The 27,526-nt window shown below is 43.1% G+C and overlaps 1 protein-coding gene across 9 annotated transcripts; it reads right to left on the bottom strand.

The window, feature by feature from the left end:
• Positions 1-3,119: 3,119 nt before the first annotated feature.
• tpd52l2b (tpd52 like 2b) lies at positions 3,120-24,818 on the bottom strand. 9 transcript variants are annotated; one of them, XM_023957012.2, is made up of 9 exons: positions 24,576-24,806; positions 20,913-21,070; positions 19,206-19,354; positions 14,704-14,751; positions 8,577-8,678; positions 7,362-7,388; positions 6,884-6,925; positions 6,604-6,652; positions 3,120-4,985 (listed from the first exon to the last, which is right to left on the bottom strand). In XM_023957012.2, the coding sequence occupies exons 1-9, from the start codon at positions 24,592-24,594 to the stop codon at positions 4,899-4,901; spliced, it is 681 nt and encodes a 226-aa protein (XP_023812780.1). In that variant the 5' UTR covers positions 24,595-24,806; the 3' UTR covers positions 3,120-4,898. The 9 variants fall into 9 exon arrangements, with proteins under 9 accessions (XP_023812780.1, XP_023812779.1, XP_023812782.1 ...); XM_023957011.2 differs by having other exon boundaries at positions 6,884-6,928; XM_078950103.1 differs by lacking the exon at positions 3,120-4,985 and adding an exon at positions 5,673-5,900.
• Positions 24,819-27,526: the final 2,708 nt, after the last annotated feature.

The raw sequence follows: 27,526 nt of genomic DNA on the forward strand, positions 1-27,526 counted from the left end.
AATACCAGCTAAAGCTCGTCTTTAGCGGTGTAGCTTTCCACAGAATCCGGTGTCAGACCGTGGAACAAGTGAACAAAACCATGAAGCTCAGAGACACTAGACACAAATTTTATTTCTAAGGCGCCTTTCTGGCCACTCAAGGTCGCCGCACAGCATGTATACAGTATAAAAATACAATAGACAGTTAAAACAACAACAACAATTTAAATACATACACAATTAAATAAAATGTATATAAAAACATGAAAAGGTTACTGTTACAGTGAATAGGCTTTGGAAAAGGTGAGTTTTTAGCTTTGATTTGAAATGTGGGAGTGTGTGGAGGTCAGTGTTGTGGAGGTCAGGGGGGAGTGAGTTCCAAAGCTGGGGAGCAGAGCAACTGAATGCCCGGCTCCCCATGGTGACAAGACGGGCGGAAGGGACAGAAAACTGGATAGAGGAAGAGGAGCGGAGGGAGCGAGCAGGTATGGCGATACGAAGGAGGTCAGAGAGATATGGAGGTGCTAGGTTGTGAAAGACTTTGAATGTGTAGAGCAAGACTTTGTATTGAATGCGGTATGGGATGGGTAGCCAGTGAAGCTGTTGAAGGATAGGTGTGATGTGGTTGATGGATGGAGTGCGTGTGATGATATGAGCAGCTGAATTCTGAACCATTTGAAGTTTATGGAGGGTTTTTTGTGGGAGACCAAATAGAAGAGAGTTACAATAGTCCAGGCGGCAAGTAACAAGACTTTTTTCAAGTACAGCAGTGGACTGAGGAGTGAGGGAGGGCCGGAGACGTTGGATGTTGCGTAGGTGGAAGTAGGCTGATCTGGTGACGCTGTTTATGTGAGAAGTGAAAGAGAGACTACTGTCGAGGATGACACCCAAACTCTTTACCTGAGGGGAGGGAGAGATGATGGAGCCGTCAATGGAAAGAGAGAAATGGTTGGTCTTGCTCAGGGTGGATTTGGTGCCTATCAGAAGAAGTTCAGTTTTATTACTATTGAGTTTTAAAAAGTTTGAGGTGAACCAGGATTTGACTTCATTGATGCAGTCAATCAGCGCTAATGGAGGCAGTGTGGAGTTGGGTGGGCTGGAAAGATAGAGCTGAGTGTCATCCGCATAGCAATGAAAATGGATTTGGTGTTTTTGGAAAATACGACCAAGCGGGAGAAGGTAGATAATAAAGAGGAGTGGACCGAGGACAGAACCCTGAGGGACACCAGTTGTGATGGGGACAGAATGAGAAGTGAAAGATTTCAGTTGGATAAACTGAGTCCGGTCAGACAGGTAGGAATGGAACCAGGAGAGGACGGTGCCAGAGATGCCAATGGAAGAGAGTCTGTTCAGGAGGATGGAATGAGAAATGGTGTCAAAAGCTGAACTGAGATCAAGCAAAAGGAGGATGGATAATAAACCACAGTCGGCAGAGAGGAGAAGGTCATTAGTGATTTTTAGTAGAGCAGTTTCAGTACTATGAAGGGGACGGAAGGCAGATTGGAAAAGTTCATGCAGATGATTGGAGGACAGATGAGCATGAAGCTGAGCAGATACTGTTTTCTCAAGAATGTTTGAAATGAATGGCAGGTTGGAAATAGGATGGTAATTATTGAGGTCTGTGGGATCTGAACCCACTGAATGATGCATTGAGTTAAAGTGACAGAGCATCAGCGCACAATGAGTCGTCCTTGTTAAACATCTTGAAACCATAACGAACACACATCAAACAGTTTTAGAATTTTCTAACTTAACTTTTATTTCATCTTTTAGAAAAAAACAGCTGCCACTTCCTGCTTTTTCTGCCACAGTCATCAAAAAATGCACGTGACATTGCGGGGGGGGGGGGGGGGGGGCTGTCGATCACTACAGACTATGAGTTTCTGCTTCTTTTTTTTTTTTGGATTCTGGTGTGCCGCGGGATTTTTGTCAATATGCAAGTGCATTCTTTTTGGAGCATTTTAACCTTCATATAAAGTGTGCCGTGGCACAAAAAAGGTTGAAAAACACTGGTCTACTTCATCACGGAAACCGCTGGTAAACTGCTCCCTCTACTGGCAAAATTAAGGAACTGCAGACTTCCACTGGTCATTTTCAACTTCAGTTTGCTAAAACATCTTGAACGGCAAACATCTACCCAATATGTAAACATTTAAAGATCCTTTTAAGGTAAAGTTAGCTATTTTATGTGTGAAGTTTTTAGTTTTTGTTTTGAATGAGGGATACTTCCTTATTCTGAGTTAATCTGCTTCAGTAGCAGCCAGGTCCCATGATCTTCAAGTGGGAGAACTTGCAAAACCACAGGGTGTTCAAGTACTTAAACGCCTCACTGTCTGCAAGTGGATGCATAAGAATAGAGCAGAGCAGAGCGCTTGTTGGCCGATGACTGTAGCTTCCACCTTATTTTTCCAACTGCATTGTTTTCGTTGGCTCCTGTCATCATTTTTTGAGTACGTAAATCCTTGAAATACTCAGAAATGCAGTTTTAGTCTTAATTTTCTTTACACTTTTCCTCCATCATAAGAAAAATGGTACAAGAACATGTTAAAAACACCACAAACCATATTTCCACCAGACTGAGTCTAAAGTAGAACTTGGTCAAATTAAAACATTCGATATTGTCAGTAAAATAAATCCAAACTGTATGAGAATGTTTGACACAAACTGACATTTCTGAATGGGTGAGTTTCTTAGTGAAATGAGTGCAGAGCTGTCAGAGCTCAGCTTGCATTGAAGCCTCCAGCTGATCTGACCTGTGGTCTCCTGTGCCCCTCGTCTTCCTCTCCAGGACCTGAAGACTCTGCAGGGGTGAGGCGTTCATCCAGACCCGCGTCCCACATCACACCGGCAGAAGCATGACAGACGGCTGCATTCATGCTGGCTTTCTGCTCTTCATCTCAACACCAGATTCTTTTGGTCTGAAGGCTGCACCAATGAAAAACTGTCCAAATCTTGATCTTTCCAGAACTTTGCTGTGTGAAGGTGCATCTCAGCTCACCATCCTCACCTTTGCTCCTGCATAGAAAACTAAGCAGAGCTCCAGGAGCATGAAAGTTTTCCACCATCCTCTCATTTCTGCAGCTTCCTCTGTTAAGGAGGTTTCTCTGAGGCTGATATTAAATGCAAGAAAACCAAAAGAGTTTCATTTAAAGGAATGCTTTTATTGATATCCAAACATTTACAACAAAAATGCTTTCTAAGTGATTTAGCACAATCCTCTGATCCCTTTGAGCAGTCTGCAGGTGGCGTCTGACTGCATGAACTGCTTCATCCCTGTGAGGCTGCTGAGGAGCTGCAGCCTCATCTTTCAGTTGAAAAACTCTCCGGTCATCTCCACTCGGTCAAAAAAAAAAACCTTCCTCGCTACAGGAGACGGCCTCCGATGAAGACAGTTATTCTTTTAAACATGCTTCTCTTCTTGACCATGAAGAAATGAGATCAGAGTAAGAACCTGTAACAGATTTGGCAACTTAAAGTGATGGCCTGACACATATGGCACACTGTCCATAGCCTTCAGAGGAAAAGCCTTCGGAGAGCAGAAACGATCAAAGCAAACACCCAACAGGAAAATGCAGTGGCTGCAGGAAACCTCTTCCTTTCAGATCTGTTAACAATCCAGTTTTTGTGGAGATAGTTCCTCTGAGGTGCACCTTCACTGAGAAAACGTGAGAGTTCGCTCTGATTGGACGGTTGTCCAAACAGCTGCTGGGCCCAAATGCTAAAGAGACAGACCTAAATGCAGCGGGTGGAGTCAAAGTCTGCAGCATTTAACGGAAAAGAGCAGTTAGTGTGAACCTTTAGGGGAAAAGTGAATGGATTCTGGTTGGAGATGAAGGGGTTTAGTGTTTCCGGGCCTCGGCGGTTGACGGTCCAGCAGGTTTGGCTGCAGCAGCGTGTTAGTTAGAGCACAAGTGCATGGTCAATCGAAGCGGCCCTCTCAAACGAGCAGAGCGTTCAGAAACAGCAGGGAGGGGGGAGTAAGGCGACAGGAGGGCAGACATTCAGTGTGCACGGCCACAGGCGAATGAGGAGCCGACGGTGGGCGGAGACAAAGCTGCGAGCGTGAACGGGAGCAGGCTGAGGCTGGATGAGCAGGTTTCCTGATGCTGAGTGTTCCTGAGGCCTCCTGACATGTGGGAGGAGCTCCAAGCAAAGTGACCCGCCTGTTGTGTGTTTGGGTTTGTCCAGCCTCAGCCTGCCTTCCTGACCCCCCCCCCCCCCTCCCCCTCCCAACAGCCTGTCACTACCATTTGGCTGTCACACCGTCTATTGATAAAAATGACGTAAAAACATTTTGTAAAGCAGTGTAAAATAGTTTGTATTATAAAATGGTTTCGTTTTCTTGTCTTTACATCCGTGGGAACTTTGGGTTGTAGACGTGTAGCAGGTGGACATGTGACGAGGGGATCTCAAACCGCTAACATCTGCAGCTTTAAGTGAGGCTCACACTGTGGAGGTGTGTGTGTGGGGGGGGGTGAGTGTGCAGGGACAGAAGCGTGGACAGGATGGCGAGTGTAATCAGGAAGAGAAGCCAACGGGCAGCGAAGCAGCGAGACCCAACAAACCCTCCCCGAGCTCAGGCTGCTGGAACAAAACCCGTCCGCCGCCCCCCGCTCGCTAAGACGACCCAAAGGCCGACGCCTTCAACCAAAACATCTCAGTTAGAATCTGAGGACTGACAGAAGAGTGAGCATCTCATGGCAGACGTGGTGATGACGTGCATTCATTTCAGTTCAAACAGTGAGGAAACATTTTCAAAGCGGGGAGGCAGAATGCCGGAGGTTTCTGCCGCTGCTGGGGTGGATGAGCGGCGGAGAGCTGCTGGGCTGGAGGGCTGGAGGTCAGGGCAGGCGGAGCGTTGAGAGGCGATTCCAGTACAGTCTAAGGTCAGGAGGAGGATGGCAGCGAGGAGGAGGCACTCAAAAAGGTGGGTTGTCCTGAGCAGAGGGGGGGTCAGAGGGCGAGCCGGCGGCATCTCCGTTTCCTCTGGGGCCCACGACCTTAGTCTGAGAGAGCAAACAGACACAGGTCACTATGTGGTCCTCCACAGCGGTTCCCAGTCCTCTACCTGCTGACCTCATGACCTCTCCAGTGAACGGTCCTGCATAAACACATCTGGCTGGCTTAAACATCTGCCATTGGAAGTGGTTGATGAGCTAAATCTGCTTGTTTGAGGGGAGAAGCTTACGTCTTAGTCACAGCTGTCTGTCTGTATGGGCCACGTGGAAATATTCAGGTCGTAGACCGCTCCACGAACCCATAGAGCTAAAACGTTCTGGTATATTTTTACGGGCATGCTTTGGCGAACACTGAAACGACACCCCAGGGGTGAAGTAGGCCAGATTCAGGGAGTCTTTTTCATTTTGAGTGAGTGTGACGTCACCCATAGAAAAAGACCTACTCCACCCAAATGAAGTCACGCCGCCGTATTGGACCACAGAGACAACGTCAGTAAGCAGTGATTGGTCAGAGACGGTCTTAGCCAAGGTTTCTATGGCAACCACTCTCGCCAGTCAGGAGCGAGCTTGTTGGAAGTCCACGCCCCCACCACTTAAAAGCAGGTTTGGGAGAATCTGTCAAACGTTTTGAACGTTCGATATGAGCCGACATTCTTCTATTGAGGCATCTGATTGGTCAGCTTATAACTTAAAGTACAGAAAAAATGTTATAAATAATGAGGATCATCAAGAACGTGTTTAAAACGTAGCTGTTTATTTCTCTATAGACGTCTGTGAGATTTTGGCTTCATGGAACCAGCAGATACTTCCTGTTTGGAACGCCAGGGGGGAGGGGTCACTCAGTCCAGGTCTAACATACAGTCAATAGACATGTCGCACACTACTGTGCCACAGGAATCACTGCTTCATTGCTCCTGGAGGTGCCACTAAACAAACAAATGAAGAAACTCAAGGAGCTTGGAGCTGACGAATAAAAAGACGACAGCAGGAAGTTAGCAGATGTCAATGTGAAAAACAGAAAACATCATTGTGTCCGTTTAAAAACAACAAAATGGTGAGAAAATTCTATAAATCTTTTAATTCAATTCCCCCAGGCTGGGCAATAGGGGCTAACAATCCAAATCCACAATTGTTTACACCAAATTTGATTTCTGTTTTAATAGATTTTTTTTCTTCTTCCCTTGAACAAAAAAAGACAAATGGCAGACTATATTTCACAGAAATGTTCATGTTAACATCTGGTTGGGGAGTTGAGCTGAATTCAAAGTGCAGCTAAATAGCAGCATTGGTACCAATGCTTGTAAAAGCAGGTGAGTTGTGAGCTGCTGCTAGCTTTGAGCATCTTTTAGAGACCAGTACGTCTTCCCCTCCAGACTGCCTTTGGTTCAGCCTTCAAACGGATTTTGCAGCGTTGGGTTTGCCGCTCTGAGGCTGAAGTGGCAAAACTGAAGCAGTTCTACAGAACTACAGGACCTGCTCCTGTTTTGGGTTCAACTCCTGCTCTTTGCTAGCTGCCATTTGAACGTTTGAGTGTCCTCTGAACGACGGAGGCCCAAGAGAGGAGAGTGCTGGGAAAATGAACTCCAGATTTTCCCAAAACTCAAACTTTCATGAAATCCCCTCTCTCCCCTCTGGGTGTAGCAGTGCGGGCCGAGTTCTCGCTCACCTTCAGGTTCCCCACCCGGTCCTCAAACGACTTGAAGGTGGGAGAGTTCCTGAAAAACAGACGAGTTGTCATTTACACACAGAAAAAGAGACGAGTTAAACTGAACAAAAACACAGAGAAGGCCTGAACACCTATAGGAACTCGTCTACAGTCTGAGAAACGATGGATTACGGAGACGATGTTAGTAGATGTGGACATCAGGGACAGAGTTACAGGCATGCGACCACATGAAGCCTAAAGCAGCGCCAGACAGACAGACGGGAGCAGAGAGTTACTTTACCTCATGGTGGGCATACTTATTGACTGGCGAATGGAATAGTTGCTACTTTGTAAGCGTGTAAGAGAGGAGACAGAAGAGTAATAGGTGTTAGGAGGCCGGCAGGAGGCTTTCCCACAGGATTCCAGGCTGCTGTCAGCCTCAGACTGCAGAAAACATCACTGAGAACGACTAAAAGTGGTTTTACCTTCAAAAACATGTCTAGAGATACACTATGGTGAATGCACAATCCCTCCAACTGCTTATTTAGGTTTTTACAAAACACTAAACTCTATTATTTTTGGAATAAACTTAAAAAATGTATATTGTTTGTAGTTCAAGATAAGAAAAACGATATGAAGATAAATGCAGCAATAAACAGATTTAGTGTTGCTGTAAAAACAAACCTCCAGAACATCTAAACATCCTACAAACCCAGGAAATGTGAGGAGAAGCTGGTGCTGAGGAAACAAACGTTTAGCTTTGCAGATGTTAGTCTTACCTAAAGGAGTTAGAGAAAGGCAGAGCTCTGCAGGACGAGCCAAGGGAGCAGTAAAAAAAACACAAAGAAAGAGTGAGGGGACAAAGACACTGCAGACATCAGGAGGGGAACATAAAGAGACATTAAGACAGACGCTGCTCATTTATCAGCTGCTTCCTTCACAGGAATCATCACACTTTAGGAAAAATACCAACCGTTAAAGCACAGGTCTGTTGTCTTTCATAAATTCCCTCTGTGAATCCATCATTCTGACTCATCTCGGTCTACCTGAAACAGCAAATGCACAGGCTGCACATGCCCAGACCGACTGCAGCCCCCTCATGTCGTCAACAAGCCCACGGGGAGCCATTCCCATCAGGAGGAAGCATCGGACACACGGTCAGCACTCCAACTGCATTGGTTCCTGCTGCACACATTTCGATAGGAAATCTCCACTCACAGGAAGAACTGAGGTCAGGCATGGAGTCCATTTGCTCCACAAACAAAGCCCTTAATAACCTCTGATGAAGATGCTAAGGATGTCTTCTGAAAGCTCAGAACCGCCAGCCTGACCGCAGAGGCAGGATGCCCTTTTCAGAAAAGGACCCCGAATGCTCAAGAGAAGCCTTCCTTTCTGAAGCATGAGCAGGAACCCAGATACTGAAAGCCCCACTCCCATCGTCTTTGATCCGTTTAAAGAAAAGACCTTCATGGAGCTAGACGTCTGCATTAGAATGGAGCGGAGCACGACACTCGTGTTTCCTATGTCACAACTACAATCTGCTCCTAATTCACCACGAGTTAAATACATATACTCAGAAATGCAATTTAAAAATAACATTTTCATCAGTGAGTCTTTAACATTGATCCTCACTCTGAAAACAGGAAATGAGGCTTATGCTCGGAGTGAACACTGCTGTGACCAGATGAGTGCGGGGAACAGGTCACATGACCTCCACATCTGCTAAACTCCCTCATATGTGAGATGCTGAATGACCACCAGACGGCAGCCGTCACGACAGCTTCCTAAATCTCTGACTGAAAACAGAAATAAACAGAGCACCAAAAACCCACTCGTGTTCACACGTCTCACAAAGCCAGACCTGATTGTGTTTAGGATGGGGCAGAGGGCGGATCAGCAGAGCGACAGCAGCGCTGTCCGGTCTCTTCAGAGAAGTTTGGGATCAGTAAACACAGAACATGCGGATGAACGCACAGCGTGTTGCAGCACAGTACCTCATGTCTCCCAGCTTCCTGCTGATGGCCGTGCCCACCGTGCTGAGAGCGGCGCTCGTCTTCTGTCCTGCCTGAGACAGAGTCTCCTGAGTCTTCTTGTACCTGTAGATCAGAGAGAAAGATGAGGATGGTGGAAAATGGGAAGTGGGGCAAATGGAAGATAGGAAGGCACAGATGCATGGAGGGGGGGGGGGGGGGTGTCAAATAAAACAATTGATGAGAAGCGGAAACACAAAAAAATCTTGAAAAAAAGTTACAATTTTCATCTGCAGAAGCAAACAATGTCAGCGTTCACATGTCACACGCTTCTGTCAGGAGCTCTGCAAACACACACCAGGAACTCCATCCACACACACGGCATTTACCGACGAACATGCTAGCGCTGCATCTGGACATGTGTCGTAAGCATGATAGAGTCCGTGGAGGTTACAGAGGAGTTAGTCGTTTACAGGACAGCTTTAGCAACAACAGCAGGAAGGAGTCAGGAACCAAACGGGAGCTGGATGTCAAAATACGATGAGCAGCAAAGAGAAACTTGAGCCTGAAGACCCACATGTCCAGACGGTCTCTATTCCAGCATCCAGCTGGAGGTTTCTGAATGACTCGGCAAAACCCAGTAGGACAGAGATGGGTCGGGAGAACCTATGCAGAACTTCAGGTCCTTTTTGCTTTGAAGCTCATTGATTCTTTCATTGAAACACTGTTTACTCACATGATCATCACACACAAACTCAGCAAACCAGGGGGGGGTTTCCAGAAAGCAGGTTACGCTAGCTCCCACGGTAAGTTTGAGGCTAAAGAAGTGTGAAACCATAGCTTTCGGTTCTAAAAACAGAGGTATGTTTCAGGGTATGCTTAGTTCCCATAGCAACTCATGCTCTGGTCTTAACCTGGTCTGGAGCAGGTTTAGTTGAAGGTTAGTTTGTTTTGAGAGAGGTGAAGCAGCATGGCGTGTCCATTTGAAGATGATTTAGTGGATGAAGAAGCTCAGATAATACTTTTTCTACCATGAGAGGGTGATAAGACCACATATGGATGTTGGAAAAATAAACTTTTTTACATTGATCTAACTTAATTATTTGCTTCGGTTAAGATAAATCATTTTTTAGTTAAGTTAGCTTAAAAATGACACGTAGTTTTCAGACAGTTATTTTTCTTAAATTCAAATTAATTCAATTAAGTAGCTGTAACTTTGGTGCTGCTTTTAGATCGGCATCGCAAGGGATTGTGGGATACCATTCCCTTTGCTGTCTGGACGGATTTGGGTTTAAGTGTGGGTTTTTGACCAAATGTGTTTAGTTGTTTAGCTGTTTTACTGTGTTTTGCCGAGTTATTTTGTCCTACTTTGCTCAAGTCTCTGCACCATGAGTGAGAGGGAGGGAGAGGATGATGAGTTTACGTATATAGCACCCCTACAGTCAAGTACTGTAATGTTAATGTTGGAAAGTTGGTAAATAAACGTGTACCCTCCGTGAATATTGTCTCTTTCTTTTTATTGTTATACAAATGAGTATATCTGCCGGCTCAAACTTAGACCTATGAGAGTTCAAGAATTCTAATTCATTAAGATGAAAAAAAGATTAATTGAATTGGAGTAATATGACATTTAGTTAGATAAATATGTAAATCTGAGTTGTACAAACAATTATTGAGTTTTATAGACGTAAGAAATTAGGTTGAATAAATTTAACTCAATTATTTGTTATTAATAGAAGTAATTCATTTAAATTGGCAAAATTGGATATATATATATAGATATATCTAGATATATCTATAGATATATATATATAGATATATGGATATATATCTATATATATATGCGTCACAAGGAAAATGGAAATAAGATCAAAAACTTGTGCGTTTACTTTCTCTGTTCTACTACAAGCAGAAACTCTTTTGATGATGATGAGCGTATAATCTTCATATGCCGTCATTAAAATCTCAGACTCCGTCTCACTGAAGTGTAGCGCTTTTTTTCTCCACACGTTTCCATGGAGACTCCGGAAATTGGCGATCCATTGAGAATGTCTTTATGTACCTGCCGTGCACGAGCATTAACCCAGGGTTACCAAATCGAGCGTAATTACGCCGACTTATATCCGGTCTTTTGGAACCGACATACCCCGAGTAAGCAAGTTCAGGCGGATTTCAGCCAGAGTTCAGGGTTAAAGTCAGGGTAGTTTAAACATGCTTCCTGGAATACCCCCCTGATACATTCTGAATGACCCCTTTGTTGAATTCTCAGGTGGACAGCACACAGAGAGAGGTTTAAAAGTTAAAAACTGAACTTCTTACTTCTTTTATTTTTTCATCACCAAATAGAGCTCGCAAAGCTCTAAACTCTGGAGAAAAGCTCAGACTTCTGGAAAGTTTTTCTTCATTCATGATGTTGTGACGTCATGGGTGTGTCGTGTGTGTGTGTGTAATCGATCCACACTTGAGTTCTACTTGGTTCAGTACTTTAGGTGAAGCCTCCTCATATCCTGATTTGGGCAGCAATGGGAGCAGTGTGTTCCTACAGCTGGATTAACGTCAGCTATCCAAGCAGCTGCTAATCACCTCCAACTGTCTGATTCAAAGTCAGATGTAACGTGTAGAAAAGCAAACAATGGAGATAAATGCCTCAAATGAGGAATCAGGTCGTAACTTTGCTCAGTTTGTTTGTATTTTAGGACTTCATATACTTTTCTGTTCCTCTGGGATCACCTTAGTCCTACTTTGCTTAATTTCTCCCTCTTGATAAATTTTATGTATAAATAGTGTTTTGGTAGACAAATATTAGTGTATCCTGTTTGATTTGATAAAAATGCCCCAACCATTTACCTAATAAATCATCCCTTCAGTGGGAATTCCCTCTTAAGGTTGCGTTTATTTATAAGTCTGCAGTTTCTCCACCTCAGTTCAGTTTTTTGTGGCTTTAACCTTGAAGGAGAAATATATTTGGAATGCCTTTACTTGAATTATTAATTATATTTGGAGTAAGTGAATTCATGGGGGGAGGGGTATGTTTGGATTTGGTCCTTCCTTACTAAATTGATTTATGCTTTGTGTACTATCAAAACGGGATTCATTTAACTGAAAAAGGCCATGCAAATATTCATAAAGTCTGCAAAACATTATTTCAAGTCAAAGCTACTAAGCTATGCAGCATGTTGGACTTATCCCCTCACCATTACCCTTCCTGCCTACCTTGCAAAGAGTTGAGTGCATTGACCAAATATGACCGGGAGCAGGTGAGAGTGACGTCACCCCCAGGAAATGACTCATTTCTGGCTCCAAAGACAGGTCAATTCAGTCCCCATTTTTTCATGATATGGATGCTGCCATGTTGTAGCCAGATGGCGTCAATAAGCAGTGATTGGTCAGAGATGGTCTGAGTCAAGGTTTCTATGGCAACCAGTCAATCAGGAGTGAGCTTGTTGAAAGTCTACACCCCTACCACTTGAAAGCAGGCTAGGAGGAATCTGACAAACGTTTAACATGTTCATTGTAAGACCACATACTTTCACTGAGGCATCTGATTGGTCAGTTTATAGCTAGAATAAAATAATCATGAAAAAAACGAGGATCATCAAGAAGATGTTAAAAAAGGCATCAGATCCAGAACGGTTCTTCTGACCAATAGAATGACTGAGGAACAGCTGTTTATTTCTCTATAGAAGTCTATGGGATTTTGGCTTCCTGGAGTCGGCGGGTACTCCCTGTTTGGAACGCAACGGGGGGTTGGGGAGGTATTGCTTAGTCCAGTTCTCGTATACAGTCAATGGTTGGGAGTAGCAAACCATGCCCCATGGTTTGCTACTCCCCACCATGCCCCACGGGTTCGGTCAGAACAGGCAGTCAGTTCCATTCCTGAGTATGTTTGAGCCCCAAGTGCACTGATGTTTCATGGTTGGTCATGACCAAGCACACTTCCTAAACCAGCTTGCAGAGGCAGGCCGGGTCATGGTTCAGAGCGCTGTTCTCCAAAGCTTAAAAGCTTATTACTGATCACCCCTTACTTACCCTGCTGGTAAGAGCTCGGCAGAAAAACATTCAATGAGCCACTGTGCCCCATAAAACAGACCAGTGAAGAGTGTTGCTGTTTTAAGGCCCGTACACACCGGGACGAATATTCGCCAGGCGTTATTCGCCAGCGTTTTTCGCCACGTTTTTTGTGTTCACACCCAGGCGATTTTCGCTGACGGTGAGCCGAGCGAACATGCAATTTCATTCCCTGACATTAGATGGCGCTTAATGTAAAACAGAAATACTCCTGTACACAAGGTGGCGCTGCGCAACTTTACGCTTCTTAAAGTCGCTTTTCACTCAGAAGAAGAGAGCAAGTATTTACACGCTTGTCAGAATCAAACAAAGAAAACATGAATATTTCAAGCACCAGTAGCTCCAACTGGTGCTTGGTTCGGGGATATTTTAGAATGTCCGTCATTATTGCTTCGCGGCTGTGTAGACGCTACTTGGCGTCTATCTTCTTCGCTGGTATGTGTGCTCAGCAAGGCAGCTTTGTGTTTGAGCGCCCCCAAGTTGTGTTTTACTGTAACTTCAGAAGCTCCAGACACGTGAGCAAAAGCGCCATTCTCATTGGTAGAGTAGATTTCGACGCGACGCGTCGAAAAAAAAAAACGAACCCGAGGCGTTTTTTTTTTTTTGACGCTTTAACGCCTGGCGTTTTTTCGCGTCTGTGTGCACACTCTCGTTGGTGCCCTTTGTTTAGTCACGAGGCGTTAAACGTCGGCGAAAATCGCCGGCGAAATTCGTCCCGGTGTGAACAGGCCTTTAAGATCAATTTCTCTGCAAACTTGAATTTAGCCTTTTTGCTGGGAAGCCAGCAAAAAGAATCCACAGCCACGTACTGTGTGGGGTGTGTAAACACCCAAACTTGTGCCCAGTTGTCACCCATCAGGTTAAAAACAAAAGGAAAACATTGTGAAATTTATGTTTCATTCAGTTTTTTCTGTCTAATTGCCTTAATCTACAGTTCGGCACCTTAATCTGGCCTGGTTACAGTTTGAGGGGGGCTGCAGAGTGCTGGCGGTAAGAGTGTGAACAAAGGGGTGATGGGATGTCGGCGTACTCCGCACCAACAGTCCCACCCACAAATCAGAAGAGAATTTCTGATGAACTACGGTACAGCATAATCCTTTCATTCATCTTCTTGACCGTTTATTCCCTTTCGGGGTCACGGGGTTGCCGGAGCCTATCCCGGCCACTTGGGCGTAGGCAAGGGATACCCTGGACTGGTCGCCAGTCTGTCGCAGGGTAGAATGTCTTCAATCACACATCCATTCACTCTCACACTCACACTCACACCTATGGACAATTTAGAGTTGCTAATTAACCTATGAAGCATGTTTTTCGATGGTGGGAGGAAGCCGGAGATCCCGGAGAAAACCCACGCATGCACGGGGAGAACATGCAAACTCCACACAGAAAGGCCCCCCGTTGATGTAGTTTATCATGTCCCCCAGCCGGGACTTGAACCGGGGCCTTCTTGCTGTGAGGCAAGAGCGCTAACCACTGCGCCACCGTGCAGCCCTTACAGCATAATCATAAATAAAAAATACTTTTTTTTTTTTTTTTTTTTTTACAATGTATCAAAAGGTTTTTACTAGTAAACCATTCGGTCAATGGTGAGTGACTGAAGAAACGGAAACATTATCCCAAAACAAATTGGTCAGTATAAAAAAAACAGACTGAAAATAGAGAGAAAAACACATTTTCCTTCAGAACATCTGGATATAAACTCATGATTAGGTATCTGCATGTTGGACTGGCTAAATGAGTAAACATGTTAGTAAAAGCACTGATATTTAATGCATTTTTCTCCAAACAGAAAATTCAGAAGTTTCACCAGCTGTGGCAAACCGTAGATTAAACTTTACAACAACAACAAAAAAACTTTAGGAACTGAAATAGTCAATTCTAAAGAAGGAAAGCCAACATAAAAACCGAAATGTGCATCACGCTCTACCTCAGAGACAGAAAAGACCCGCTGAACTACAGGAGCCTCCTGAGCTCAGAAGCGAAGAGCGCAGAGAGACAAACGTCCCAGAAAGCAAACCGAACGGAAACAAAGCCAAGCTCATCTACATCAGTGTAAGATCAGAGAAGAAAGGGGGGAACTCACGCTTCAGAGTGGGCAATGTCATCCAAAGTGGCTGAGGCAGTGAGATATCTGAAGACACAACAGCAGCATTATGACACATTCTCAATGCGACGCAGTTCAGTTCAAAATTTAAGTCCTAACATCAACAACATTCAAACACATGAAACATTTGACATCTGTAGAAACATTTGATTGACTGGATTCTTGTGGGTTAGACCTAGTCCTAGGCCCAAAGGGTTAATGATCCCAGTCTAGAGCAGAGGAACGTGGTCTAAGTGCTCAACTGAATGAAAATGATTGAAGAAACATTGAGATTTGTTGATTTGCAGTTTTCCTGCCTGAGGGACCTTCCTGTGGAGGTCCACCAGTCAAAAACCGTCAGTTTCAGAAGCTGAAGAGACTCGTTCAAACCTGTTCTGCTTCAAAACCTGCTTAAGGCCCAACAGAAGTGAGTCATGCCATCATCAGGCTGCTATGTAGAGCACGTCACACTTTTGTTTAAAGCGCTGACTGTCCTCCATCTGAACATCCGGCTTAAGTATCAAGGAAGCAAAAAATAATAGTTGAAATACAAGTTAGAAAACAGAAAACAGAGTTTCTACACTTGTATACAAATAACAAAAAGGGTTTTTATAGCAGCCAGTTGGGAAAATCTTTTAAACACCTGTGAAACCTTCAAAGATTGACCTCACCCCTGTGATCCACCCATTCACAAGTCCTAAGCAGTTCAGGGTTGCTGTTATTAATCACGTATGCTCTTAGAAGGCCCCTTTTCAACCATTCACTCTGGTTCATAAGCAGCATGTCCGTCCGGTTTGGACACCAGCTGTCATGCCTGAATGTTGATCAAAGATTTGCCGTTTGCTGCTTCCTTTTCTGCTCCTGAACGTCCTTCACAATCATGAAGGGAGCAAAAAGACGACATGGAGGTAATCAGAAAGTACATCTATTTCTGAACTGAAACCCGGGTAGGTCAAGCTGCCAAACTGCCCAGACCAACTATGTGAGGAAGCCTGCCAATCCAGTTCCGTTAGGAAGCAGTGAAGTGGAAACTTCCAGCAGCTTCAGAGCTCACGGCCTTGAGAAATATACTCATTCTATAGTTTTCCTCCAGCTGAAGACTGTCTTCTGCCAGACCACAATCTTCTGCAGTCCTTCAACCCCCTGCACATCCCTCAGACATAACTCATTAGGTTATCATTTACAGAACAAACTGCCAAATTATCCTTCAAAAAGGAAGAAATGATGATAAACTAAATACAGCAAAGTTACAAAAGACTTCAAAAAGGGGTGCAAATTAATAAAAGTAAAAGGATGTGTTTGAACTGGATGTAGAATCACTTCCCTATTTCAGCTTACTATCTTTGAGGCTACACTAAAAACCTTCATCTTTGACAAACTTAAGGACAGCCCCATACCTTCAGGTACTAAAGGCTAAAACAGCTGGGGCTTGATTTAGGCTCCTTTACACACTTTTGTTCCTGTGTACCCTTCTTCTATTCCATTTTTTACCCATGTATCCATGTGTCATTGTTGGAGTTGCATGTTGTCCTGACATGAGTGTTTGCTCGTTTCCCGCCTGCTCTTTCAGCTTTGCTGTTTCTAACGCATTTCTCTCACCCTAATAGACTTTACAGTGATTTCATGCTTGATGTTTTTTGCCATTTGTGTCGAGCCTCGAGACTCACCCCGCTTTCAACTGAAGTGCAACAGACTAGAGACCTGTTCAGGATGAAGCCCGCCTTCACCCAACACTAGCTGGGTTAGCTCTAGCTAGCCCATGACTCCTAAAGGGATCCGAAGGGTTCTGAAGATGGATGGATGGATGGATGGACCAAGGGTGGTGAACTCCAGGCTTCAGGGAGCACTGCGTCTGCATGTTTTCCTGATAATCAATGCCCTTTTCAAAGCAGTTTACCTGGATCAGGTGTGTCCAGTCCATCAGAACATGCCAAAAGAGAGTATGTTAGAAAGCAGAAGGATTGTGTCCCTGAAATAGACCCAACCCGGCAGATTTGCTCAGAGCATAGTTTGTGTCTTGGAGGTTGTTAGGGGGTGGGGGGGGTCGCAGCACAACTTAGCTCAACCATGACAGAGGACATGCAATGTAGTATATGAGTTTGCAGAGAAAAGCCTGGTTCTCTTCAGACTGACAACATCACAGGAGACTTTTCCCTTAATGGAGAATAGCCACTGATGTGATTGGTGGGGGGAGGCCCTGAAAGGAAATTGAACTAAAAAACTCCCAATTTAACAAAAAGTTTTTGAAATTTAGAAACCATAAACATTTTTGTAGTAGATTTGTAACTTCTTACGAGTGTAGTTCTTTTAAAGCTTCTTTTAGGAGATACGTCTGAGTAAAAATTGTGTGTGGGAGTAATTGCTGTGTGTCTTGAAATGACAAACGAAGCCAGTATTTTGGCTTTTTTCTTCTATGTGTGGTTTTCCCACCAACCCTTTGCTTAAAGTGATGTTTGCACTGGATAGAAAATGTTGTCCTGAACACACAAGATTATCTCCTTTAGTTGGGATGTTTTCTGCTCCCTCCAGATGAGCACCGAGGTCAAATGAAGTAAATCTAAAGAGGTTTGAAGTGACAGTTTTGATAAAAAGAGCAGAGCTCTTCTGATTTTTCTGTCTTAGCCAGATATGCGCACACAAAGGTACAGATACAGAACTCCTGCCATTTGTATACCTACACAGAAGAAGCACAAGCGTAGCTGAGCACTTGAAATGTAGAAAAAACAAGAAATTGAAAATACTCTTGTACTTTATTACAAGGATGTGGCATATTGCACAAGTAAATGCGGCAGACAAACTGCACGTCACACCCTTCTGACTGTTCATGCCTTTCAGTGATAAGATGAAGATGCCGTTTAAAACACATTAAAGCAAAGCTTCAGCGTTTGAATCGGAAGTACTGCAAGAACTCTAGTAGCAACTGAAGTTACTGTGAGTCTATTTTGTGGAACAAAGCTGCAGCAAAACTTTCAGCACAAACACAAAAAAGACAAGTCATGCAGAGAGGAAGCACCCGATGGGCTTAAAATAAGAAAGAAATGCTGCTACAGAGGAAAGATAAGGAAACGAGCCATCATTCATGCAGAAACAAATGACTTCAGAGGAAGTGGAAAACAAAGATAAAACAGAAATGGAGAGAATTCTTGACCTGATTCACAAAAGGTACCATTGTAATGAAACTGACCAAAGATGAGAAGCAGCCTGATAGGGTGACAGAGACCATCCATAGCAACCTTCTACTAGAGAGAAAAATGCAGCATCTGCGTCACAAACAGCACAAAGCCAACAGATGATGCTGCGAGGTTAGCACTGAAACATGAAGGAGTCTCACTTCAGTGCTAAAAGTCAAAGCCCACTTCCAGCAGAGCGCAGACCCTGGGAAACCCCCCCCATAACAAGGACGTATTGTTCAAGTTCTTTGCAGAACGAGATTCTCGCAAAAAACGGTCAACTTCATACCCGTGTCAAGGTAAGACTGGTGAAGCGGCGGCAAACAAGCTCAGACGGTGAGACCAAGACAAGGTCAAAGGTCAGTGGACCATCACACAAACAGGCCTATGCAGCACAACAGGACTGATCCCAGCAGCTCACACTGCAACTGCACTCACCCACCATCACACACCCCTTTCAGCTTAATCAGAGACAGGAGGGAGTTGAGAAGTAGAGCTACACCCGTCACTCACACCAGGGACGGTTGTCCCAGAGGAGGCTCTGAGCTGCAGTCGCCTCACCTCACCTCATTTACTCATCCCTAACGAGGCCTACATCTTTAAATCTACTTAAATGCCCATTTAAAAATGAAAATAATTCTGATACAAGAGGACAGACATTGTATGTGAGATTAGAGCACCAGCAATTCAGTCTGTTCAATTGCCATCAGATGAGGAAATAACCCTACCTGAAATGTTATTTAAGACTAATAAATGTCTATAATGGAGCCACCACAATGAACACCTGTGCAGGTGAAAGTTACGTCCAACACTTGTTAGTGTTAGTAAGTTTAATAGAAAGCAAAGTGAAAGTTATTAATAAAAGTTTCAAAATGATGGTTATCATGTTTATTTTCCTGTTCTAAGCATAATTTCTCCAGGTAAAAGACTAGGAAGTCTTTCTGATCATGTACTAAATGGGTTCAGATAACAAAAAAACAAGATTTATAACTAAAAACTTTTTTTTTGTTTACCTGGAAAAGGATAACATTAAGGACACATGCTTGTTTTTAGTCTTTTACCCATAAACTCTCCTACGCCAATGAGCATCTGAAGGGTAGGAAGGTACACTCCATGTGTTCCTTACTTTTCTGACCCGCATCAACCACAAAATCCTAAAGAACTGAGCTCTGAGCATGTGATTTGGATCCAAACTCTTCATCAATGAGACACCATTTTTGGTTTAAAGAGGAAGAAACACCAAGACATAGGCAAAGGGGAGAACAGGACAGAAGTACAAATGAAGGCCTTTGACAAAGGTCTTTTTCAACCAATCACAGCCTGCATACATACGCGTTTGAGGTCTGTACGTCCTGCCAGCCCTTGGTGAGATTGTGCCGTAGCTCATCCAGAGGGGTGAGGCCCAGCTTCCTCTTGAGCTCTGAGGCGTGTCTCTCCTTGGCGGACAAAACCTGGCGCAGGGTGTTGATCTCCTCCTCCACCTGAAACACAACGGTCCATCAGAGGACGCAAACGTGGACTTCCCAAAAGATTTTACAGGAAAACAAATATATTTCAGACCCTCTGAGGCTAAGCACATTATTTCAGATGTGAAACGTACCAATGGCTGTTTAAAACTGTGTTTTATGGGATGTCTGGGTCTATGTGTGTTAAGAGTAAGAAAAATACTGTTTTGCAAATAAAATATTGCATTTTTGCTATCAGCCAAAGAACTATGGTCACAAATGCCAATCAACAGTTTGTAATGTAACAATTACTATACACACACACACACACAAGGTTAATGTTATTGTCTTGATTATATGAATGCTCTAAACACAAAAGAACAAACCGTTAACTTGCTCATTGAATTTCACCTATATCATCCCATCGCTAACCTTAGGGATGGGATGATATATATTTTCCAATATTTCCCCTGCACCTGTGGCCGGTAGCAGAGATTCGCTGACACCAATACTTAAGTGTCTACAGTAACACAATGCTTAGTTTTCCGGTTTTTCTTTATTAGAAATGAACAACTTTTCCTTTACTGGACAATCCCATTGACCTCTTTAAACATACAGCAAAGGATCTCGTAGTAACAAGTATCACTTTAAAACGTTCATATAAATGTATCTGTAAACATTCAGACCATTTGATGAATATTGAACATAACCTAAACCATGAACTCCTTATTGCCAGAGATCTATTAAGAACAACATGGATCGTTATCAAAAGTAGCATTTACCTGAACACAGTCAATTACTGACTATGACTTTAAACATAAGCTTCATAATCTATTAGGAAAACGTTTAAAAAACAAACCGTTTCTGAAAACAGTCAGAAGAATATTGGTAGATTTTTTAATATCAGAAATATCGGCCGATACCGATACTGGCACCGTATCGCCCATCCCTGCTGTTACTGTGTCTGTATTAATTATCTTATTTTCATAGATCTACTGGAACTGTAGTCAGAAAGTTTTTAAGGATGGAAAAGCGGGAGAACATTTTCAGGATTTACTCTAAAGTGATCAAAAGCAACATAGATGTTTTTGCATAGTTTACTGCTGACGTTAACCAGGAAGTTGACAGAAAAACTGACAGGGTTTAAAGTGGCAACTATCATTTCTTTCTAAATCTTTGTGCTCTGTTAAGGTTTGTAGATTAAATACCTATTTTGATGTTCATGTATCCAGTAAAAAGAAACATAGCAATCATTTAATCATTATATATTGAATAGTAAGAATTGTGGTTCCATCTGTGAATTGTTCATCTTGATTTATGAATCAAATCGCCACCCAAGTAACAATCCACAGCCCTACTGGCTCTAAAAAAAACCTTCCTTTTAGAAAAGAGAATTAAATGTATATCTTATGACCTTTTTCCAATATTCCTTGAAGACAACAGCAGTAGTTTTACAACAAAAGCAACAGTAAAAGGTCATAAATAGTACAACAGCTCTGAAAAACAAAATTCTACAAAGATGTGAGAGTTTGAATACGTACCCTTATAATAATGACAGATATAATGACAGTGAGGAGCACAGCCCCTGACCTACCTTGGTGAGTTCAGAGCGCAGTTCCACAGCTTCTTCCTCCGTCACTCCAGGGGGAAGGGGGGGAGCCGAGTTTCCCACTGCCCCACCAGCAGGCATGTCAGACAGGGAGTCTGAATGATCCATGCTGGGAGCCTTATGAGGAGAGTTCAGGTTGATATCTGGGGCAAAAGCACAAGGCGAAGGGAAAGAAAGATAAAGAAAATGCTGGTAAACTTGAGACATGTGAGATGAAAGCGAATCTGCAGCAAGACTGAAGGAGAACAGGAAATTGGAGTTGTCCTTAACATTCAATTTAGTTTTAATATTCTTCTCCCCCTTAGTATGATCTGTGTTATTATATATGTTATGATTATTTTAATGTTTTGTGATGTATGTAACCTTTTTTTAATGAATTGGTATTTTAAATTATTTTAATTAATCAATCCACTACAAAAACCATCAGGACACATGTCCCATAATGCATTGTTTTGTAGTCTGTAGGGCAGCTTTCAGTCAGTTCAGTTTCCAGCTGTGTCCGGGTAGGTTTGCCCCTTGCTCCCACCCCTTTCTCGCGATATTTTTGTGATGATTGACAGTTGATGTTGGAGCAAAAACAAAAATATATGTCACACACCAGGTGATCTGCGCAACGTTGAGTTCACCTGGGTGATCTCAAACACGCTTATTGTGCATCTTGGCTGCACCTATTTGGTGTCACAAAGATAAATTTCCATCAGTTTTCTTTACTTATTTGTACTGTCATGACAGCGATGGTGCTGTCAGTTTACCTTCTTGTTGCATTTTCAAAAGTGCAGAATAAAATGTGACACTGAATTTGAAACAGCACATTGTAATTTCTGCATCTATTATTAAAGTATTTATTAGTAATACAGTGGAAATTAGTAGATTTGGTTAGAATGTTGATTTACGGTATGCGCCCCTAAATTTTCTGGTTGTGCCCCTAAAATTTTCAGTTAGGGGCCACTGTGCTCCTAGTGAAAAAAGTTAGTCTGGAGCCCTGCATTACTGCAGCGAAAATACTAAAAATGCTGTAAAGCTCTAGCACTGGCGAAGACAGTTAACTCCACAAGCTGCACATACTTTTAGACAACTGCTGGACAAACACACAATGTTCCTGCAAGAAGTCTGCAGGAACAAACTACGATCAAGAGTTTCTTCAAACTGGTTAAACAAAACAGTCAGACATTCTGAAAGCTCCACCTGCAAAGTATATTTACCGAGGAGGAAAATGAAAACAGAAGATAATTCAGAAATCTGCCAGCAATGAAAACCATTAGTCCTCCGATTCAAAATTCAGTTTCCGTTCTGCGAGCAGCTTGTGGTGAATGTTCACTCTGAACGTAAGCGCTCAGACTTTCAACGGACAGTAACGTCCACCGTCCTCCCGTCTGCTGGCAGTCCTGCTGGTCGACAAACAAAGAGGTGTTGACTGTGTGTCGATCACACTCCACGCCCAGCCTAACCTGAACCATAACCCTGCTAGACCTGAACCCACATGGCCCTGCAGTTCCAAGAACCAGCTCCGCCACGGGAACAGCAGCTTATCATGTGGACAAAATAAAGAGCCAGATTCAAAGATACTCTGACAGCAGGAAAGTTACTACGGTATTTCAGAGCAAACCAGACGCAATCATCTCAGAGTACGGCTGGACAAAAAGAATTACTTATATCACAATTAGGCCTGCACAATATACCGCAAATGTATGGTTATCGCAATATCCAGCTCTGCAATATGCATGTCGCAAAGGGTAGCGAAAATCGCAATAAATCGTAAACCTTAAATGTGTTAATACAATCTTATGGCAGCTTGAAGCATTTAACAAATCAAATAAATCCCTTTATGCATTTGACCAATCGGATGGAGGCCTATTATGTTAGAAGTTTGTCTCATATGTCGACAGGGGTCATTTAGAGTATAATTTTTAAACTGTTACAATGAAATGCTAATGATGTTTTTGGTTACTTTGTTATTTGTTTATATACCGCAAATTATACCGTTATCGCAATATTAATCTCTAATATCGCATATCGCGAGTTTTCCTCATATCATGCAGCCCTAATCACAATATTGTTTTTTTTCACATGGGGCAATAACAATGTATATCACGATATAAACACGATGAACTATATTTGTCAAGTTTGAACACTCTGCTCCTAAGAGAAATGTGTCATCATCAGCAGATGCACTGAAAGAACATGATTAAAGTAAAAGTTTCAAAACGAGAACATAAATAAAGCAGAAAGCCACACGTTTGATCGGTTTAGCTTTCTGTTTTATTTATGTGGCCATCGAGAAAAAGCTCTGCCGTGATAAAAGTAATTACCATTTTATCGCCTAGTCCTACCTAAAAAGAAATATTCTGCGTAGGTTAGAAGTTACTGTGTTGGGGCCAGAAACCTGAAGTCCTTTCGTAGCTCTGAATGAAAACAGAATGTCAACTTCTGTATCGTCTAGTAAAGTCAAAACAAAAATGAGAGCAAAACACGTGCAGTATGAATAGGAAAGCTGGATTTTGAAATCACGCCAGCCTTCTCTCAATTAGGTTGTTGCAAGTAGATTGAATGACATTGCAACACACAAACATGACAAGGCAAATAAAGAGAATTAAACTCGGCTAAACCGACAGCCATCCTCCACACTTCCATCAGCATCACCCTCAGTGATGATCCGTTTATCGCTCATCAGCTGAAGTTATGGTATTTACAGAGCAGCTTTTAAATTCCAGGGCACCCCATAGTCCCGTACTACATAGTTTTTTAGTAGTAAGGGATTAATCAATGTTTTGAATGTTTTACGCCAGACCACACACTTTTGAAGCATCTGATTGGTCAGTTTTTAACTTAAATAACTTGGACTACAGAAGAAAATGTCAAGAAAATGTTAAAAATTAGCTAGCAGAGCAAGAAGAAATAGAATGACTGAGTAAAGCTGTTTATTTTTCTATACGAGTCTGGTGTTTTAGCTTCTTGGAGCCAATGGGTACTTCCTGTTCGGAAAGGAAAGGGGGAAGGGCCACTCAGTCCAGTTCCTGTATACAGTCAATGAGCAGACAAGTTTCAGCTGATGAGAACAACGCTGTCTGACCTTTACAAACAGAACCGTGTTCTGAGGTTTCTTCTTCTTTACCTTTATTTTTTCAAATACATCCGGACAAATATCCGTGATTACGTCTTCTGTCAATCACGCATGCGCCCTGCCTTTCACCAACCAAGCAACAACATTTAAGGCAGCTGTTGTTTTGGGAGAAACCAGTGTCACCAAAACAACACTCGGTGCTATTCTATTTGCACACGTGGCTATTTTACAAACACGAGCGTATTTATGAGAGGGGGGGAGACTTTATTTATTTGTTTTATAAACACGCCATCCGTTTCCCCCCCGACTGAGGCGAAGTGTCGGTGGACAGCAGAGCCGGGACAGCTGCAACATTCCCCAATAATTTCACCTGCTGTGGTGCCTGGCACGAACCGGCGGGCCCGTTCTCACTTTACCCCCGAATACCCACGATTTACCTACACTTTACTGAACAGAAACCCGGGACAGTCACAAGAACTAAAACTCTACTAGTAAACGTGCGGGTTTCCAGATGAAAACAACATTTTCGCACACTCATCGAATGCTAAGTGCAGCTAACTTGCCCCAAAGCTAACAATTAACGTTACCTTGACTGGCAGGGTCCATGGCGGCGGTCACTCTGACAGAACAAGAACTCCTCCCGAGTTAACTTTCACTGAAAGAGCTGAACCTGCCGCTCGCAAACGTGAACGTGGCCTAAAGACCGTAAACTCGCAAGATAAATCAGCTTGACAGGCGCCACATACACACACACAAGCGTCGTTGTTAGAAATGTTCAGCAGTTAAACGCCCCAGCTCCAATATCCGCCTGTAAAGCTAACACTAATGATGTCACATCCGGTAAGCGTTTTCAAAATAAAGCTTGGACGGTTGTCAGAAAAGACTTGTATCACTACAGCTTCTGAAGCGAATGAAGCTCTTCATTATTGTTTTCACGTTTTTTTATTTGAACAAAAAAATAATGAAATGTGTGGTGTTTGAACCCACTCGCACGAGTTGGTGGAGTTTTCTAATGACAGCCTTCATCTTAATCCTTGTGCTAGTGCCATCTTGTGGAGAACTTTATCTCCTACAGTTTTATTTGTTTGTTTAATCTCTTAAAATATTCATTAAAAATTCTGAGAAAAAGTCAGAATTCTGATTTTAAAGTCAAAAATTTTCTTTCTTTCTGCACGCCCCCAATCTTCCTCCGTATTTTAAGAACAACTTTCTCATATCAAACAATTACACATAAAATGACAAACATTTTGCAGATTTTAAAGTTTTTAGACTAAATCTTGCAGGTTTAGTGTTCCATGAAAAGCTTGATATGAATGAGTCTAATTTTTTGAACCATTTTAGTGGCTGTTGTGTGGGGATCATCAAGAAGAGTAAATAACTTTTGGCAAGATTTTCATTTTAACCGTGGCTACCTTGCCCACGAGGGACAGAGGCAGTTTGACCCAGCGGGTTAGATCAGTTTACTCTGTCAAATGCTGTTACAGCATCCGACAAGAGTATGGTCATTTCCTGGTTATTAATAGTGTGTGCGGGATCGTGTGTGCATGCCCATGTGCGTGCGCCCCCATTCCATGCAGAAATAAATACCAACTAAATACTACCATTGGGGATGTGTTGCCTTTGGATGATTTACATATGGGGGTGAGGGGGGGACTAAAAGAGGAAAGAGGGGAAAAAACAGAAGGAAACAAACATAAAACAACAACAGAAACATGAGAAGGAAGAGAAATTAAACTGCTTCAACGAGATGGAGGTGTGAATGGTTTTCATTTAAATAGGTTTAGCCGGTGTCTAGCGCAGCACGGATGTCAGGTCTTCAGCACAGCCAGGGGGTGATCTCTGGGTCCCGGAAGAGCCGGTCGTCCAAGAGCAGCTTGTCCACGGCGACCACAGCTCAGGACCCGTCGGTGATGTGTTTTTTCCTCAGAGGGAAAAAGGATCCTTGGGCGGCGCAGAATCTCAACCAGAAACTGCTCATTAACACTGAAGTGCGTTCCCTTCAGCTACCCGCCCCAGCTCTTCAACAGCTCCTTTTGCTTGAAATGCTGAAATTTAGCCTCCTCTGGAATCCCCGAGATCACCGGGTTGTCTCCCCTGAATATCCAGGATGGTTTTTCTTGATAGATCTGTTCTCCTCAGAGAGACGGGTGGTGTTGCTGCTCAGGGTCTTAACGTTCTCTCTGAGGTTCTGGTTCTCCACTGCGAGCTCCTGCACCTGCTGCTGGCTGAACCTCAAAGACTCTCACAGGCCTTGGAACTCTGTGTGGAGGATCTCCAGTAGATTAGGGCGACAATCAAGGCTGGAGAGCTTTTTATCTATGGAATCGAAAGTGTCACTGATTAACCTGCCTGGAGAGGAGGCAGCCCCAGGAGAATCTTCTGGATGGCCACATTTGCAGGAAGGGGTGGTGGTGCTGGTCTTCCCCATAACTAAGGTATTGTAGCAGCCGTCTACATAATTTCCAGGCTGTCAAAGGCTTTTTAAACTTTTTCAGATGTTAGTTTTGGAACTGATTTTAATATGGTGGTAAAATGAAATAAGACCGAAATGTTTGTTCAACTACTTACGCACCGCCAAGTTGAGCTGCCACACCGGTCTCCATAGGTCTTGCGATACTACAGCATCTGGTCTCCCTATCCATGTTGAGAATAAACTCTTGACTTCTATGATTTGAAAGACATGACACAATGGAAAAGGATTTGAAAGCTTTCTGCAAAAACAGAAAACAATCCTTTAAGCGATGGCCTTTCAGAAAGCTTTACACAAAGGCGTTTTGCTGCTGCAACTAAGGATCCTAGTTCTATAGTTTCAGAACAGGAAAGGCCATCATGCTTTAAAGCAGTCTGCTATGAGCCAAAGCTGATGGGGAGACAGCAAGGTTTTGAGAAAGACACAAATATTAAGGATTACAAAGCCTACTGCTTCCGTTTTTATAATGGCAATTTGCACAAGATTATGATGAGGAGTAAATAGCTCAAATGGAACTGACTCCTAGCTTTGAAAATGACCATAAACTTCAAGTTCATGATAATGTTAATGATTCCGTCATGAACATGTAGGTGTGACTGTGAATGAAGGAAAGGCTGGAGATCAGTCTGTTCTGATTAAGTTAAAGGAAATGACTGGGCACTTTAAAAGGAGGGTGGTGCTTGACATCATTGTTCTCTTCACTGTGGTTACCAGCAAAACAAACCTGCAGCCATTATGGAATTGCGCTATTAGGACCTTAAAGAGATGTTTATTGAAGCTGGTAAGATTGCACTTCAGTCAACCATCTATCAGATTTTCAAAACCTTAAAGCTCCACTCCAATCAACTTTTGATCTAGTATAAAACCCTTCCTAGAGATCTTTTAATTTTTTTAAATTTAGCTAAAATGAAAAAAACAAAAACAAAAAACACCTGTGTTGCTTTCTAGCCTAGGTCATAGTTCCTGCAGAGCGGCAGTAGTTCACCTCTGACTTGTGGTCAGGACTATTGTCGCATAAGTTACCCTGTACTGATATCCCATCAACCCTTTGTTTACACTCTTTCCTGC

The sequence above is a fragment of the Oryzias latipes genome, chromosome 7 (assembly GCF_053564925.1).
Source record: "Oryzias latipes strain Hd-rR chromosome 7, Olatipes_Hd-rR_3.1".
Lineage (NCBI taxonomy): Eukaryota > Metazoa > Chordata > Actinopteri > Beloniformes > Adrianichthyidae > Oryzias > Oryzias latipes.